The following is an 18,627-nucleotide window of genomic DNA, read 5'->3' on the forward strand; positions in this document are numbered from 1 at the left end:
TCCGTACGGTTTGTCTGTTTTTTAATGATGTTAACATGATGCACACCATCTTTCACTGGTGACAAACCAAAAATGGGCAGGGAACATACATTTGTCTTTGTATCACGTATCATTGTGTTCATATCCCCACCAGCCCTAGCCATATATACCCATGTATCGCAACTTTGCAGTTCATCTATACATAACTGCATTCTAGTCAACATATTGCCATTTGTTGCAACTTATATATTTTTTTCATATCATACAGAATTCCTTCCACTGTTCAGTCCTCTTTTCTTACTATATACTTATGCTCTTATATTTTTTTCACTTCTTCATAACTCTTGACAATTTGTAATTTTCTGCCTAGATCATTGTTCTGCCACTTGTACTATTAACAAATTCAATATGAAAAAAGAAGGGTCCACCTTTTCAGACATACATGTAGACCGTCATGCAACATTTCAGACCGCACCACTCTACAAAATACTGGCATTGTTTCTGGCTTTCAGAACTGCAGTGAAAAAAAGCTTTGTAGCCACATTGTCCAGCAAAAAAGGTCAGAATTCTTTTGTCATGATTTTTTTCCTAATTGTACACACAGTCCAAAATATAAGCATCACCATCTTATATCATAAACAAAACAAAAATTCTTAATGTACAAGATACAGCATTTTTTTCTCTCAAACTACTTTATCCTTTCTAATTTCTGAGAAGACTGCGACTAATATATCCTAATGATAACTCCCCTATCAATGAAACGGATGAATCCTATACAGAAATGCACTGCCATATATCTGGTTGATACCACTACACAGATGGGGATGCTCTGAAAGATTCCACACTTGTATATTTTCAGAGGAGTCAACTGCTTTGAACTCCCCTATTAATGAAATGGATGAGCCTTATACCAGACAGACCTGACAGAAATCTGGGTGGTGCCACTGCACAGATGGGGGCTCCGGAAGATTTCAGTCTTCTGTGTCTTCAACTGCTTTGAACTCCCCTATCAATGAAATGGATGAGCCCTAAACCAGACAGAACTGACAGAAATTTGGGTGGTGCCACTGCACAGATGGGGGTGCTATGGGAGATTTATTCGTCTTCGGAGGACTCAACAGGTTCGGAGTCGGAGTCGATGCTGTCGATATCGTCATCTTCTGACTCCTCACTTGTTTCCTCGGCGACCGTCTCCCCCGTAAGAGCGATGCGCGCGTAGTCGTCGGTGTCAATGGACTTGCAGAAGTGTATGGCATATCTGCGAGGAAGGAACACAATTTGTAAGAAAATGCGTCCAGTTTCCTTTTAGCTTACTCCAAATGTGATCTACCACTAGTGGTGACGCATGCATGTTATATACGTACTACATGTTTACCCTGACAAGAAAATTGCCATAGCTCTTTTTGATAAGTACAGTGAACTACATCCTTTTCTATGCAAGTAGGGTCAGCAACAACAGTTGGAATTCACACCCCACAGGTCTAGAAACACAATACTGAAGCTTAATGAAGTGTCTGGAGGCACAAACATGAGTTTCTCCCTGAATACACTTAGGCTTGCTGGAGTATCTTTATCTGTGTGTGTGTGCACATGTGTGTGTGTGAGTGTGCATGCAGATGTGTGTGTGTGTGCGTGTGCATGTGTGTGTTAAATGTGTGTGTTGTTTCTCCCTGATCACAGGCAAGCAGGAGTATTTGTGTACATGCACACGTGTGTGTGCGTGTGTGTGTGTTGTACATACTTGAGTTTCTCCCTGAGCACAGGCTTGCAGGAGTATTTGTGTGTGTGTGTGTCTATGTGTGTGTGTGTACATGCATGTGTGTGTGTGTGTGCATGTGTGCGTGCACATGTGTGTATGTGTGTGTTGTACGTACTTGAGTTTCTCCCTGAGCACAGGCTTGCAGGAGTATCTGGGCATCTTCAGTAGGAAGAAGCAGGTGTAGGACTCCGGCAGGAAGTGGTCAGGTGGGTTGTACTTATCTAGAACCTGTGAGAACACCATAAACAACGTTTCAGCAAGGACTACACGTAAGGAAGCAAAAAGTGCATAATATACGAAAATGTAGTTTGATGGTTGGGTATTGAAGAGCTCCTAACCATAGCAAAGAGACGAAAACAGAAGTCGTACAGCTACGAACCACGGTCATCAGAACTAGCCAAAACTATCATGCAAGGAACCATCCAGGGAAGAATAAAGAAGTGGAGGCAATGGAAAAGATGGGAGAATATCAGAATATCAGACTATCAACTAACAAGTAAAACATTTAGAATAATAAAAAAACAAGAAAGATTTATAAAGCTGTTTTTCAGATCTTCTGTGGTGCCCCAGCGGTCAAATAATTAGCCTAAGGGATAGACGTGATGAAAAACGAAACTTCATATGTGACACACGTCTGTGCCTGAAGCACTGGTGTGTTACACCTTAAGGTGGTTTACTAGTTATGCAATAGAAACCAACAAAAACAAACAGTTTCTGTACCTGAAGCACAAAGTCTTGGCCCCTAAAGTCAGCTATTGTTCAAATGGTTTGTTGATGAAACATATTGCAGCTGAGAACTATTGAACAGTGTTGTATATGTAAATTTAGTATTGCACTTGGTTTACAAGACATAAGAGCATCATTTACTTACCTCTAAAACTATTTGCAATAGTGTTTAAAGTGCAAAATAAATTTGATTTGTGACACAGTTCAGTACCTGAAGTACAAAGTCTCGGCCCCTGAAGTCGGCGATCGTTCTCGGCAGCCGCGTGCGTCCCCAGACGAACCGCAGGAAGAGCGAGCGCTCCTGATTGGAGAACTCCTCCATGACCTCCCAGAACCACCTGACCAGCGGCGCGTTGGCGTCGATCCCCTTGTACGTCGCCACCGACTTCAGGTTGTAAAGCGGAATGTCGGGGCTGCCACAAACCTGGAAGTGCAACAAACACTTATCAAAGCCTACAACAGTACACTAAAAGATAAATCTGTATTGAAAGTGTAATGAATACAACACAACACAGTTCAAATCTTTCTCTACAGCTTCCAAAAGTCATGAATGAACTAAAATGAGACTGTAGGAAAGTTGCTGCCACAAACCTGAAAGAGCAACAAACACTTATTAAAGCCTACAACAGTAAACTTAAAGTGTAATGAAAGTGTAACGAATACAACAACATACAGTTCAAAATCTCTATAGCTTCTGAAATTCTAACTAGAATATGGCAACAGTGAGAATGGCTATGTCCAGGCAATACTATAGTTTAAGACGTTGCTAAAACAGTAATCCTTGTAGTGGACAAGCACTCTTGTGTTCTTTGATGGTGACAGTTACAATGACATCCATACAGGTAACACTGACATCCCCGGGTTGTTATGGCCACCCGTTGCCATGGTGACAGGTTGCCATGGTAACAGGTACTTACCATCGTCTCCAGCTCGTACCCAGAGAAGAGTGAGAGGAGGGAGACAGGGATGACAGGTTGCCATGGTGACAGGTTGCCATGGTGACAGGTTGCCATGGTGACAGGTACTTACCATGGTCTCCAGCTCGTACCCAGTGAAGAGCGAGAGGAGGGGGACGGGATGACAGGTTGCCATGGTGACAGGTTGCCATGGTGACAGGTACTTACCATTGTCTCCAGCTTGTACCCAGTGAAGAGCGAGAGGAGTGGGACGGGATGACAGGTTGCCATGGTGACAGGTACTTACCATTGTCTCCAGCTCGTACCCAGTGAAGAGCGAGAGGAGGGAGACAGGGATGACAGGTTGCCATGGTGACAGGTACTTACCATTGTCTCCAGCTCGTACCCAGTGAAGAGCGAGAGGAGTGGGACGGGATGACAGGTTGCCATGGTGACAGGTACTTACCATCGTCTCCAGCTCGTACCCAGTGAAGAGCGAGAGGAGTGGGACGAGGGATGACAGGTTGCCATGGTGACAGGTACTTACCATTGTCTCCAGCTCGTACCCAGTGAAGAGCGAGAGAAGTGGGACGGGGGATGACAGGTTGCCATGGTGACAGGTTACCATGGTGACAGGTACTTACCATTGTCTCCAGCTCGTACCCAGTGAAGAGCGAGAGGAGGGGGACGGGGATGACTCGGGCCATGCCCTCCCGCACAGCCGCCACCTGCTGCTCAAACTCGTGCAGTCTGGAAAAGTAAAAAGTCGTTGTTGATCAACTTTGATTTAGCTAACTGTAAAACAACTGTAAATGCATTTTAGTTCGCATGGTTTTTATTTTGCGGTTGGGAGAAAATGGAGTGTTTGTGGTGGTTTTTAGTTCGTGTTTGAAACAATAATAGCGCTAGTCATCGGTGGGCAAAAAGTTTCACGGTCTCTGGTTTTAGGTTCATGCTGAAGAGTTCACCGTAAAAACAGCGAACATAAGATATGACGAACATTTCTATATTTACAGTAACCTGCCTCTATGTTGAGAAGATCAGAAGATGCTTCTTGCATATTATATACAAATAAACTGTACCAGCTGCAGCCTCTTTTTGAATAGTAAACAAAGTTTTTTGTACACCAAGACTTTTAGCTAGCTGATGTTTCGGTGACACCATCCTCAGGGCAATTATGGCCTTCAAGACGGCGGGTGACAGACAGGCAGCTAGGTAAAAACAATTGGTTCTGTACAACTTTGCTATCCAGTGACTTACAAACCTGATGAAACTATTCACGAAAGACTGAAGGAAACAAAAAATGATAGACAGACCTGTAGTTGAGTGCGAGTCTGACGTATTCCTGCCGGTTGTCGGGGGTGATGGTGGAGTATTTGGGGCTCAGCTTCACCTCGTCTCCAGACGCACTGGAGGTGCTGAACGGCATCGGGGGGTTCTCAAACGCCTCGCTGTCCTTATCCATGTCTCGGATGTACATAAGACCTGGGCGAGAAGGAAACAACATGAAGCTTCAGCAATCCATAAGATTATTTGGTCACATAAGACCACCACTTGGTTTAAAAAGCATACAAACAGGAGGTTGCCCAGACCCGGTGGAAAACCCCCCAAGCAATGGAAAGACCAGATCGTAAAAGACACAGGATGTACTTTAAAGGTAGAAGAGTCTAGGGTCTGGACCGTGCAACATGAGAGAGCCCAACGAAGGAGAGTAAGGGGCCAGCTCCAGGCCTAGGAATAATTGACTGCTATGAGTGGACTTGCAGTTGAAAATTTGGGTGAGTCCAGTTTTTGTTTTGGAAATTACAGTTCAACCTTCCTTTAGAATATTTTTCAGCAAGTGTTCCCATTTGTTTCCTTACCTGGCACGTAGTCCTTGTCTATCTCAGTCAGGTCGGTGACGGTGAGTGGCATCCCTGCCAGCTGTTTCCACACCGGCTCCGCCAGGTTCAGGCTGAGAGGGCTGCCGGTACGGATGGCTATCCCCATCAGGATACCTGGGGAAAAGGTACATTTAGCATCTTACCTTAAAAACTTTACCTTATGCCTGTGTAGGTAACTGTCAAAAGTTTAACAAGTTTTTGATGACCGAGTCTTACCACCGTCTACGATAGTGACACTGAAGAAGAGTGGCTGATGTCACTCGAAACATCCTGATCGTATCCAGTTGTACAGATTGATTTGTCTTTAGATAGACCCTTACCCAGACACCTGAACATGTTCATGTGCGTGGGCCCCTTGCCATGGGTGTGGTGTCCTACCCAGAGCTTGGCGTGGGTGTTGTGCCTTACCTAGGAACCTGAACATGTTCATGTGCGTGGGTGTAGTGTCTTACCTAGGAACCTGAACATGTTCATGTGCGTGGGTCCCTTGGCATGGGGGTTGTGTCTTACGTAGGGCTTGGCATGGGTGTTGTGTCTTACCTAGGAACCTGAACATGTTCATGTGCGTGGGTGTTGTGTCTTACCTAGGAACCTGAACATATTCATGTGCGTGGGTCCCTTGGCATGGGGGTTGTGTCTTACGTAGGGCTTGGCATGGGTGTTGTGTCTTACCTAGGAACCTGAACATGTTCATGTGCGTGGGTGTTGTGTCTTACCTAGGAACCTGAACATGTTCATGTGCGTGGGTGTTGTGTCTTACCTAGGAACCTGAACATGTTCATGTGCATGGGTCTGTTGGCGTGGGTGTTGTGTCTTACCTAGGAACCTGAACATGTTCATATGCGTGGGTCCCTTGGCGTGTGGGTTGAGGATGAAGCAGTCCCGGTTTGCCCCGGACTCCTCGCGACCGTTGGGCGTGAGGCACATGAGGGGAGTGGAGCCGTTCTGGAGCTCATCGCACATCTCAGCGATGGACTCGCTGTACCCGCCGCCACAGTCATCCACACTCTCTCCTGAGGGCGGCAAATAACAGAGGTAAGAAAAATATGAAATCAACAGAATGGACTGTTGTACAAAATGTATTTGACATAAAAGGAGAGAAATGTGATGTAGGAACTAGAAAGCCAATATTTCCTGGCAACTGCAAAATATTTCTTAATCTCTCAACTATTGTAGTCTTGGCACTTGACCATGGCATATACTTGTAATGCAGAGAAAGGGAGAACAACAACATACAGCAAAGAAGCACAGTTGTGACATCCACACAGAAAAAACTTATGACTATGACCTATGAACTTGACCTATGAACTCATAAATTTGACCTATGAACCTCGACTCGTACCTATGAACTTGACCTTCCAGACCCTGTGGGGCAGCAGCAGACTGTCTGGCGTGAAGGAAGCCATCTTGGAGCACATCTGGCCGAACACCGACTTGATCCCGTCAGGACCCGCCAGCCCGCCTTTACTCCTCGAGCGCTTCACCTGGAAGGAAACAGTAAAAAAATGAAACATTAAGATAATGCCCCTGCAGTTCTTGCACAAGCTGCTAGGGGTCCAAACCTTAACGAATCTACAACGACAACAAAAGCTATCTGCCACCAAAAAAATCAAGACTATGATATGTTCAGGACAAAAGATACAGAAACAAAAGGTTCTGCTGCAGTACTAAGGAAAACTGCCAGTAGGCCAATAATCGACTGTGACTTTCCCATAAACTCCCTACAAACCAAATATCATCACAATCTATCCAGCGCTTCCTAAGTTATTGCTGGCCACAAATATTTGGAAACACAGACAGACAGACACATCCAAAATAGCACCTCCATTTTTCGTAAAACAATGAAGAAGACCCAACCCACCTGTATCCTATTCAGCTCTATGACGGGGCCGTGCTGCCTGTCCCGAACCATGGTGGCCTGGACCACCTTCCTGAAGGCCGCCTCTTTCCCGGCCGACACCAGGACCCCCCGCAGAGTGTCCAGCCCCACCAGCGGCTTGCTCCCGTTCTCATCAGCAAGCCTCCCTGCTTTGTTGCACAAAATTTGCATTAGTTATGGAATTAGGAAGCAGGTTTATGAAATTATAAAGGAATTTTGTAAAAATCTTGAAAGGTTTGCAGTGGTCCTATTTCTGAGGTGTTTTTGATGACCTCTCCACCGCAAATTTAAAAGCAAATTCATGCATGTCCAGTGTATTGCTACTGTAATAACAGAACTGGTTCAACCACGACCTTGAAATACAGCAAAAAAACTCCTTTCCACTTCTACCACAGAATTCCTAATATTGTTATAGCTCGTTATGCTGTCCATGTCAAAATTCCAATCTACTGTCTTGTCCTTGTCAGCCAGGCTAGCCTTTTGTAATAGCAACAGGCTAGTTGGGCAGCCCTGGCTGTGTGTCCTGAACAGCCAAACCAATAAGTAAATAAATAAACCACTGAATTGAATCCAAGCAAATATGAATATACTGTAATTCTTTATTTCTTAACTGTAACTTCATTTTAGCTGATTTAACGGTCACTAGTCAACAGCTAAAATTTCATCATCGTTAATACTTGATCACTAATATTTGAGACAGTAATGTTTGTTCCCACCGTTAAAATTAAGTGCCGTGACCTACTCTATTTTCGCCCAACTGCTATATTTTCCTACCGCTATATTAAAGTGATTTACAGTATCTACAATAGCCTACCCCTGAGGAGGTCGAACATGGGGATGGAGGGGCAGAAGAGGTCGGAGAAGTGGTGCAGGAATATATCTAGAATAGCCTACCCCTGAGGAGGTCGAACATGGGGATAGAGGGGCAGAAGAGGTCGGAGAAGTGGTGCAGGAATATATCTAGAATAGCCTACCCCTGAGGAGGTCGAACATGGGGATAGAGGGGCAGAAGAGGTCGGAGAAGTGGTGCAGGAATATATCTAGAATAGCCTACCCCTGAGGAGGTCGAACATGGGGATAGAGGGGCAGAAGAGGTCGGAGAAGTGGTGCAGGAATATATCTAGAATAGCCTACCTCTGAGGAGGTCGAACATGGGGATAGAGGGGCAGAAGAGGTCGGAGAAGTGGTGCAGGAATATATCTAGAATAGCCTACCCCTGAGGAGGTCGAACATGGGGATAGAGGGGCAGAAGAGGTCGGAGAAGTGGTGCAGGAATATATCTAGAATAGCCTACCCCTGAGGAGGTCGAACATGGGAATGGAGGGGCAGAAGAGGTCTGAGAAGTGGTGCAGGAGCACCAGGCGGTTGCGCAGGACCGGCATGGTGATGTTCTGCAGGTGGTTGTACTCCATAGGGACCTGGACCGGCAGCTTCCCCGCGTTCACCGGCTTGGAGGTGGACCAGGCGAGGCTGTGGGCCGAGCCACACGCAACTCTGTTGATCTTTTTCCCTGGGTGACAAAAATTTGCAATATTCACATATTTGCAATATTCACATGCAAGCTTCTTTGTAATGAAAGGTTCAGGAATAGAGATTTCTAGAAGAAGCTAGAAAAGCATGTATCATTCAGAGCCACACGCCACTCTGTTGATCTTTTTCCCTGTGTTAAAGAACAAATGTCAGCTCTTTACCAATGAATAAATTTCTAGCAAATTGGGATTTCTAGAAGAAGTTAGAAAAGTACATGTATGCATTATTCGGAAGATAAATGCAACTCCTTCTATAAGCATCTTAACTTGGCATAAGATTACTGACAGGCCAGGGATTGAATTTCTATGCAGTCCAGGAATACCATCGAACAGTGGCATCATTGTTGCACAAATTTTGTGTCATTTATGGAACTAGGAGAGTGGCCAGGGAATGGCATCAGTGGTCTCATTAACATTCCCCCTGCTGTGATAGCCTTGTTGTACCTCATCATGATTAATTATTGGGTTAGACAGCAGGAAGAGGGTTAAGGAAGCAATGAAAGAATAGTTACCTTGGAGAGCAGCCACTAGCCTGGGTCGGGGGATAGCGTTAGTGGTTCCATCTCCGAGCTGCCCCTCGTCATTGTCTCCCCAGGTAAACACCTCACCTGTGGACAATACAGGTAAATCACCTGGTCACAACACATGCACAGGTGGGTCTATTCCAGTTTCTACGAAGGCAAATTGCAAGTACACGTACTTGGGAAACATGCATGTGGTAGAGAAATAAGAAATATACATATGACAAGTGATTGACAATATAATAACAAAGGTCTTTTCAAATACTATACCAGTGTTAGTTGGGTTTGGCTTCTTTTTTTGGAAGCAGATGAAAACAAAAGCCCCACGTTTTCTATAATTTGTTGTGGGTTCTTTGGTTTTAAGAGGGGAGTGGCTTTCTAGACCTGTTTATTCATGAATTTGTGAAAGTTAGGTTAGGTTGTGGTGACTTCATTCATAATTTTTTTTCCATTGTATATGTAGCAATTGATTATTACATGATAAGTATGTGTGTGTGCAGATAGTAGGAAAATGTGATCACTTAAATTAATGTTTCTCCTACCTTGGTCTTCTTGAAATAAACGTCAGACATAATTTGAGAAAAAGAGAAACAAAAAATTGCACAGGCTCCCAACCCAAACACAAAACAAATCAATAAGACAGATGTAAAGTGCATGTGGCCATAGTGCATGTTGATTGAATCACACATCTATTTCTATTCAGAACATGTAATCCAAAATACTGTAAATCTTTAAATGTTTGCAGTGGTCTTATTTCCACGGTGACCTTTCCACTGCAAATTCATAACACCGCATTATGCATTTGCAATGAATTACTACAACAACAGAATCGTGTCAACAGCCAACTTGAAACAGCGTGAAAAACTCTGTTTTCCCTTCTAGTAGTTCTACCGCAAAATTAAGTCCGAAAGAAAATAAAGTTCAAGTCTTCCAAGTGGGTGGGATAAATATATTAAGACTCAGAGAATTGTAATACTGCCATTAACCTATATAGCCTGATATCATGTACTGTACATGTATCTCTCACTACCAACTGGATTTGGGGTTGAACAGACGTTTTGGGGCTCCTTACCCCATTTTACCTGGACCCAAGGACTGAAAAGTGGGTTAAAAAGAGTGACTTTTCCCTGCTTTTCACCCCCCATTTTGGGTGAGGACCCCGAAAATGTCTGTTAAACCCCAAATCCAGACGTGTCTTCTTTCCCCTACCTTGATCCGTGCAGGCCACGCAGTGCAGGGAGCCTGTAGCGATGCTGATGACGTTTTTACCCTGAAGTGCCGCTACCTTACGTGGTCTCCTCACGTGGTCGTCCGAGCCGTGGCCCAGTCGATGGTAGTCTCCCTTACCCCTGAAGTCAAACAAAACAATGTCAAACTTTATCTCACATAAAGACTGTTTACTTTGCTTCTTCTGATATTTTTTTCCGTCATCTTTTTTAAAATTTTCAAATCAGGGAAGCCAGTGCTACTTCAATACAAGAAAAATATAAGGGGAAATTGACAAAAAGAATTACTGCTAAAAGCAAAGCAAAACACAAATACATATCAGGTGTCCAAGGCTAAAATAACTAACGTGGGGTCCCATAACTTCAAACGTAAATTTACGAGTTCGACATCGCATTGCACCAGTGTCGGTTGTCTGAAAAGTGTTGCGTTTTGACGAATGATAAATCAGAGTGGCGGTGTTTAAGGATTTTCCGTTGTCGAGTTGATTTTACACCGTCCATGCACGATTCACACTATAATCTCAGTCGGTAAAACCAGAAAAATGTTGTTATGAATATAGCGTTCCACATCGTTCCATTCTAATCAGGGTACCGTAACTTCGACATACAAATACCTTTGTCTCTCCTTAATTTGTCGGCACGATTTTCAGTAAACAGACAGAATAATTTTGTGTCAACTAACTTCAGCTTCCCTGTGGTAAATTTTTTTTTCACCGTGCGTAAGTTGCCACCGATGCGGGGCGCGCTGTGACTTAGCGACTGTTTACGCCGCTTGTTGCGTTCCAAGCATGGTCAACGTTGACGATCCGTTCTTTGGTATAGTAATGAGAGTAGATACTTCATTTCATACAAATGGTCCCGTAACATGAACTCACAAATGCCACAAATGTGCCACAAGTACGTCGCAAACTGCCGGGGAAGAATTGTTACACCGGAAACTGAAATTGTGACATTTGCACTCGGCACGGCACCGCAAGTGACCAGAAAGTACGTGGCAAATCTCCCTTGTTTTTTTCAGTCAATTCGGTACAAAGTGACGACTTATTTTAAACAACAGCATCAGTTATTTTTAGATCTCTCTATTCATGGTTTTCTAGATTTTTGTTTTGAGCAAGCAGTGAGAAATCGCCATTTACATTCAATGAACTTCGTGTTTATGCATTCAGAGATCACCGACCCGTGCCGCCTACATCAAAGCCAGCGGCCTGTCAGTCTTTAATCAACATGCGGGGTTAGGTTACATGTTTGCAACATCAATGCGTTTTCTGGTGGAACCATGTGCAAGCCTGCCGACTGGAACTCATCAAATGCAAGTTTATCTGACGTGTTTCAAGCTAGATTAATAAGATTTGCGGTTTTGGAGCCTCACTAGCTCGTACGTGATTTAGACAGGGGGACCGTGAAACGTCAACACTGTAGCATCACATTCGAATCGTGGTTAACGGAATGGCCGTGACGTAAAGGGGGGAGGGCGTTCGAAGCCGAGGTTATTTTGTTATTTAAGACAAGTTTAATCGCGACATAAACTAACAAACACCTACGTTTTTTGTGTGTTTTGTATAGCTTTATGCCTCATGTGTAAAACAATAAAGTTTGCGTGCCGATTGTTGACTGTTCTTTATGTAAGAGTTGCCATTACGCAATGAACTTGCGTCGAACGTAGCCATTGTTTGTAGCCAAATTTTCCTGGTGGCGCAAAAATCAGTTAACTGTACACAAATCTGTATTTCATTCAGACGACAGCTATATGCATGAACTTGGGTTCTCTGCGTTTTTATTCAGCACAGTGGATAGAAACAGACATGTCTCTCTTCTGCATAATAAGACAAAGTAAAACTAGTTCGAAGTTATGGTACTGTCGAAGTTATGGGACCCCACGTTAATTTTGATAACAAAAAGAACATTACACTGTTTTACATGGATTGCTGTCTAAACAGAATTAGTTTCCCAACAATGTCTAGATCTTACTATTCAAGGAAGCACATCTAGATAGCTCTACCGTGACTTTACAACACATGGACTGCTGTTTACGGAAAATCATTCTCCTGACAACGTCCCAATCTTACTTTTCAACCACATACAAACATCTTCATCCTTACCATGTGTAGACACATCCCGACTTGGTGAGCGCCACAGAGAACTGCGACCCGCACTCGACCTTGACCACGCCTTGACCAATCAGAGCCTCCACCTTCTGCGGAATCTTGCACCCGTCGCTGCCGCCCCTTCCCAGCTTGCCGTAGTCGCCGTCCCCCCAGGACCAGACGCAGTCGTCGTCGGTGATGCACAGCGTCTGCGCGTCCCCGCTGCCGCACGCCACGTCAACCACTCGCACGCCTTTCAGCGCTTCAACCTGGGAGATAAACAAGACTTACCGTATTTTCTCGATTAAAGTACGCACCCCAATTAAAGTACGCACCCCTGATTTGGGTCTAGTTCCAGACAAATTTGCAGAACTGAAACGTAAAGTCAAAAACCCAAATAAAGTACGCACCCCTTCTCCACTGATCTTGAACACATTTTGAACAGGATAAATTCAAATTCATGGTGTTCCTTCTATTATCTCCAGGTCATTTTTCTTATATCAAGGACTTCTACATAATGCAATTCCTTAGATTCATAAAAGATTCTCTTGTTTACTCCACCAGCATCGTCTCTGCAAACTTGAGGATCGCCTACGACAAGTTACAAATTGGCATGTAATGAGCCATGTATTGTTTCACCGCAGCTGGGTTCCTGGTTTGATTAAGCAAGGGTTTGAGTTAGAGGTCCTTTTCCAATTTGTCCTGGCAATAACCTCAAATAAAGTACGCACCCTGACTTTAGCAATGATTTGTGGTGCCTTTTGAATTTTGAAATGTTTAAAAAGTGCGTACTTTATTCGAGACAATACGGTAGTACTATTGTGAGGATGGGGAAAGGCCACCCTATACTACTGGTATTTCTGACAGGTGTTCTTTGTACAAAGATGAAGTACATTCATATAACACAGTAGACAAAATAGGTATTTTCTGTGAACATTTGTCGTGGAGTACTTGTCCTGTATTTAAAGAACCTCTCCTACAACAGATGAGTTAGATTGTGGATCTGAGTGGTCTGGGATTTGGAAGAACATTCTCCTGGGCAAACATCCTTTATTCAGAGAGGGAGTTACAGTCAGCATTCACAGTGGTCGCTAGTTTTTATCTATTTTTTTTTCCTATTTCATCTTTTCTGTTGACCCTGGGCCCCGGGGCAGAGAAAATATTACTGTTACGGTAGTTTTTTGCTGGAGATTTCATTTTGTGATTGGGGTGGAAAGATATCTTCTATTTTGTTTTCTCTGGTCTGTGTTTATCCTTTAAATGTGCATCACTGGTAGCGTTACCGTAAAGCTTGAAAATTTTGCGGTGGTTTAATGTTAAAGGTTTTTCGCTTGGGCCTCTACAACACAAATTTATGTCACTGCTGTACTACAGAACCATTTCAACTGCAAATTCAAAACGCAGCAGAAATCATAAATAACTTTGCAATAAATTTGTATCATTTCTAAGTGCCGAGAGTTATAAACTGTCCTTCCTATTTGCCCTGACGTCACTACTTACCAGTTTTGGCTTCATCTGGTCCTCACTGTCCCCATGACCCAGCCTGCCGTAACGGCCCTTCCCCCAGGTGAACAGCTCCCCCGTGGAGGTGATACAGGCACTGTGCGCACCCCCCGCGGCGATGTCCACCACTTCCTTCCCTCGCAGTGACTCAATCACACGTGGACGGTCACAGGAGCTGGGGAAGGGATACAATTGCATCATCACTTGAAAGTTCATCTGTATTCAATTTTGGTAGAAGTCATTCTGTATCAAAGTTAAGTTCACCGAGTCAAGTGTCCTCTCTGCATAACGTAATGTCATAGAGACAGTGGATTGCTCATTCTTTGACAAAGACTGGAGCTGATCAGTCAAAAATTTGGGTAAGTCCAAATTCTTGTCTTGGAAATTGCAGTTTAACTTTGATATAGAAGACAGTTATATCATAATTGTTTTATGGTGATATCATGGTGATAATCAGTACCAGCCTCTCGGAGAACCTGGTTCAATCCGGGGTAGAGGATCTTGGTTGGGGCTTCACTTACCTTTCCAAAGGGACGTTAAATATGTGTTCCATGTTCGAGGAGGTGCGTCAGGCACATTACAGTGGAAGGGCTAGCAACCCCTCTCCGTAAAAAATAAACCCTGTTACTGAAACAGCAAGGAAAGTTGCTGCCTTATGTGCCACTAGGCACAACAAAGGTCTGAACGAATGAACCAACATGGTGATAACGTTATTACAGGAAAGTCTATAAATGGATTAATGAGTTACAAGGACAACATTGAGCTGAAAACTGTGAGATGCTTTTAAAAACACTGCAGCCAGAAAGTCCTCTCTCTTGCCAACCATATCAAACCCTGGATGTGAATGATTTCTGTCCTTGGTGCTGAAAACATTATCCTTGGTTTACCATTTGTCTAACATCATTAGTGACTATGAGAATTGCTTTCAAGTTTCTTAAATCTACCACAAAGTTTGAGAACATGCCCTTTTGCCAGGATTCTCATTTCCTTTTGTCCAAAAAAATCAACAAGTGCAGAGAAGTCTTCAATAAGATGAAGTTAATGTATCTCCTTACTTTCTGTTGCCGTGCCCCAGCTTGCCGTCTTCAGCCTCTCCCCAGGAGAAGACCTCCCCCTCGGACGACAGCGCCAGGCAGTGCTTCCCTCCCGAGTTCACCGCCACCTTCTTGATGTGGACGTGCTGGATGGACTCCAGCAGCGTCGGGCTCGACACGGACTCTGTGCCACCGATTCCCAGTCTCCCACCCGCTCCGTATCCTGTGGCATACACCTGCAGAGGGATGTGACATGTTAATCCAAACTAAACTTTATTGCACAATTGTAAAAGTTACACGTAGGCATCTTCTGCTACACATCAACCATTCTATGAGACTTACTTACCTTACAGAAAGTATGGGATAAGAATGTGCTTTTACAGTTGTAAGAGGAACTTAATATACACAAGATCTCACTATATATGGCATGATACGGCCCCTAAGCTGGGTGAAGCTCAATAGGCAGCCAAAAGGATACTTCAGCGACCTGAGGGTTAAGCTACAACAACAGGAAACTCACCTTTCCATCAGCAGTTACAGCGAACAGCGTCTGCTCTCCACCAATCAGCTGCACCGGTCTCAGGGCCGCCAGGGCGTCGCAGGGGGTCGGCAGCTTGACCTTTGCCCCCTCGACCCCGCCCAGCTGACCCCTGTGGTTGTGACCCCAGCCCCAGATCTGGCCGCTGCCGCCCCAGGATAGCGTCCAGTCGTCGGGGCGACGGCTCAGCCATTGGAGGAGCTGCTCGTCATGCTCCTGGTGGAACACCTGGTTGCCATGGTATCAACAATATTAGAACATTTCGGAAAGGAATGGACAAACTAGAAATTGTGATTTCTGACTAACTTTTTACGTGCATGAAAATGTAGAAGGTTCCCTAACTTGAGAAGCTCAAACTCACAGCACTCCATTGCTGGTAGTCAGTGGCAACAAACACATCATACTTATGCATAAGCTCAGTAAAAAATCCGTCTCAAGTTAGGGCAGCCCTCGTCATATGCTACTTGTTTTTCCCCTTATGGCACATTGAAAACAGCCAGTAGGCCATATGTTTCTCCTTGTGAAATAAATAAACAATAAACCATAAGGAGAAATCATCAGAACTGACCTGGTTATCCTCCTGCTCTCTGGAAAGGTCGTTGACCTCCCCATCTCCACTGATTTCTTTCACTTTCTTCATCACCTCATCTAGGAATGGCTGAGGGAGAAATGAAAGATTAGTAACATCTAAAAGACAGGATTCCACTTCTGAAACCCATTATGGATAAATTGGTAGATATAAGAGGAGGTTATAATGTCAAGTATTGGCAAAAAATATGTTAGAGCGAGGAAATTTTGCCTCTCGCCTGTGCCACGCGAGAGGCAATGCAGTACTGTCGTAACCACGCCCACTTGTGCTACTACTACTACTACTACTACTACTACTACACTACAACAACTACTACTACTACTAGTGTCCCCTGACCTGTGGAAAAGTGTCCCTCCTCTCCAAGGCTTGTGCCACGCGGGAAGCGATGCAGTACCGGCGGAACCACGCCCACTTGTGCGTCTCCGAGCAGCAGGGAAGGGAGTCCAGCCCCAGCTCACAGGCAAGCGCCACAAGCTCCTGGGGGGGGGTGGGGGGAAGAAACGATGGAGATTAACAAGGACTTGTTTCAAACAAAAAGTTGTATAACAATGGAATGTTTACAAAGTAAAGCAAAAATTGAATTGAGCTTGTATCAAATAATCTTCAGCGTGTTTCAAAGAATCTTGAGGTTGTTTTAAACAGAAGTGAGGTTGTCAGGAAAATCTGGACATTTTTTGGGTGATTTCCAGATTTTTCGAGTTTAAATGACCAACATATGTTCACAAATTATCAAGTACAAGCTGTAAAAGGTTAGTCCAAATTTCTCTGTTTAGTCTAAAATTGATCTGTTCAGATTTTCTTTCTTAAAAACACAAACCAAACCAAAAACATTTTTATCATGATTAAAAACATTACAAATATCTCTCTGTTTAGACCAAGAAAGTTGAAACAAAGGTGCTACCATGAAGAAGGAGCTGTGCAGAAGGTGTTTGCCTCCCCTCACGATGGGATCTTCATACTCGTATTGTCTCAGCAACATCTCAGGCAGGCCCTTCACTAGACTGGCCAGGGTCCCGGTGTTGGCCTGCAGAGAAATTCAAGGAAGTCATCAAAATGAAAAGCATCAAGTTTCCGAGGCTGTTTTTGCCAACTTCACAAATTCTTACAATTCCTCCTTCACCGATGTCAGGTACGCATTTTTACACCTGGGTGGAGTGAGGAAAGTGGTGTCAAGTGCCTTTCCTGAGGACACAACATCAGTGGCATGTCAGAGGATTTCAACCAGGGACCACTAGGTTCTGGGCACAGTAACAAAATGTTTTGCCTCTCTCGAGGACACAACATCAGTGGCATGCATTAGGATTCAAACCAACGACCATAGGTTCTGGGCCAAACATCCTAAGACTACATCACAGTAACAAAATGTTTTTAGGTATATGTGTCATTTTTCCTTTCTTTTCTTCTGGGAGGGGAGTTCCCTTTGTCTTTGTCTATTTATTTGTATTATTTGATGATTCTTTGACTAAAACAACACCAAAAAATACCAACATCCTAACCGTTATGCCAACATGACACCACACAGCTATATGGTACACTGGCCCAAACCCCAGAAGGTTGAAACAAAAGGTATTGAAAAAGAATGTGTGACAGGGGCTTTATCATCATTCTGTGGTACACTAGACAACTCCTCCAGTCTTTTTAACTTTTAGCACACTGAAGTAGCCATTTAGTACCCCATTCTGCGTTGGTTACAGAGTTAGATAGCAGGGTAATAGACTGACTCTAGACTGTTCCTCGTCCCCAACAACAACAACATATATGACAGGGGCTTTATCATCTGCTGTACATTAGCCAACAGCCCAGAATGTTGGAGAAAAAAAAGGCATTCTGAAAGCCTCGTCAGAGGACTCGAACCTGGGACCTCTGGGTTCTGGGCCAAACATCCTGACCATTATGCCAACACAACACCAACACAAAACATTCTGGAGGAGAAAAAAAAGGGATTCTGAGAGACTGACCCTGGACTGTTCGTCGTCCCCCTCCCCCAGCAGGGCGTCCACGTTCAGCACCGGACCCATCCCCGACCGCAGGAGCTTCCGCAGGCGCTGCAGGGCCCACATACGCTGGCTAGCAACTGTGACAGTCAGGAAGGATGTAAGACCAGAAAATGGCAACAACAGCAAAAATTCATTGATGAACACGTAAACATGGGAAAATATCAATGATAAAAATCTCCCTTATGAAATGTCCTCTTCAGCCTGTTTTGTCTGACAGTTATTCAGAAAGCTGACATCATATCTATAGACACTCAAGCTGATATGTCTCAACTCAAAAGGATATCTCAACACTACTGAATTTCAGATATGTCTGACACTGACATTTAGAGTTCTACAAATGTAAACAGCATACAGCATCCTTGACGTGCTAAGGATCAAACGATATCAATCTGGATAACTTGCTAAGTTGTTTACAGCTGTGTATGTGAGAAAGATCACAGTATCTATCCTTTACACAGCGTGCAAAGAGCATTTATGTACAGCA

General features: G+C 44.0%; 1 protein-coding gene across 1 annotated transcript in view; it reads right to left on the reverse strand.

The window, feature by feature from the left end:
* Positions 1-6: 6 nt before the first annotated feature.
* LOC136436191 (E3 ubiquitin-protein ligase HERC2-like) overlaps positions 7-18,627 on the reverse strand; it is a 99,404-nt gene continuing 80,783 nt past the window's right edge. The window contains exons 72-91 of the mRNA XM_066429972.1: positions 18,105-18,220; positions 17,048-17,170; positions 16,483-16,623; positions 16,126-16,215; positions 15,540-15,785; positions 15,041-15,255; positions 13,983-14,160; positions 12,498-12,751; positions 10,382-10,521; positions 9,164-9,259; positions 8,417-8,632; positions 7,105-7,268; positions 6,586-6,727; positions 6,062-6,256; positions 5,223-5,357; positions 4,677-4,845; positions 4,005-4,110; positions 2,676-2,888; positions 1,854-1,966; positions 7-1,237 (exon numbers count right to left, since the gene is read on the reverse strand). Coding sequence (XP_066286069.1) covers positions 1,075-1,237; positions 1,854-1,966; positions 2,676-2,888; positions 4,005-4,110; positions 4,677-4,845; positions 5,223-5,357; positions 6,062-6,256; positions 6,586-6,727; positions 7,105-7,268; positions 8,417-8,632; positions 9,164-9,259; positions 10,382-10,521; positions 12,498-12,751; positions 13,983-14,160; positions 15,041-15,255; positions 15,540-15,785; positions 16,126-16,215; positions 16,483-16,623; positions 17,048-17,170; positions 18,105-18,220 — 3,215 coding nt within the window. The 3' untranslated portion in view covers positions 7-1,074. The remainder of the gene's footprint in view (positions 1,238-1,853; positions 1,967-2,675; positions 2,889-4,004; positions 4,111-4,676; positions 4,846-5,222; positions 5,358-6,061; positions 6,257-6,585; positions 6,728-7,104; positions 7,269-8,416; positions 8,633-9,163; positions 9,260-10,381; positions 10,522-12,497; positions 12,752-13,982; positions 14,161-15,040; positions 15,256-15,539; positions 15,786-16,125; positions 16,216-16,482; positions 16,624-17,047; positions 17,171-18,104; positions 18,221-18,627) is intronic.

The sequence above is a fragment of the Branchiostoma lanceolatum genome, chromosome 6 (assembly GCF_035083965.1).
Source record: "Branchiostoma lanceolatum isolate klBraLanc5 chromosome 6, klBraLanc5.hap2, whole genome shotgun sequence".
Classification (NCBI taxonomy): domain Eukaryota; kingdom Metazoa; phylum Chordata; class Leptocardii; order Amphioxiformes; family Branchiostomatidae; genus Branchiostoma; species Branchiostoma lanceolatum.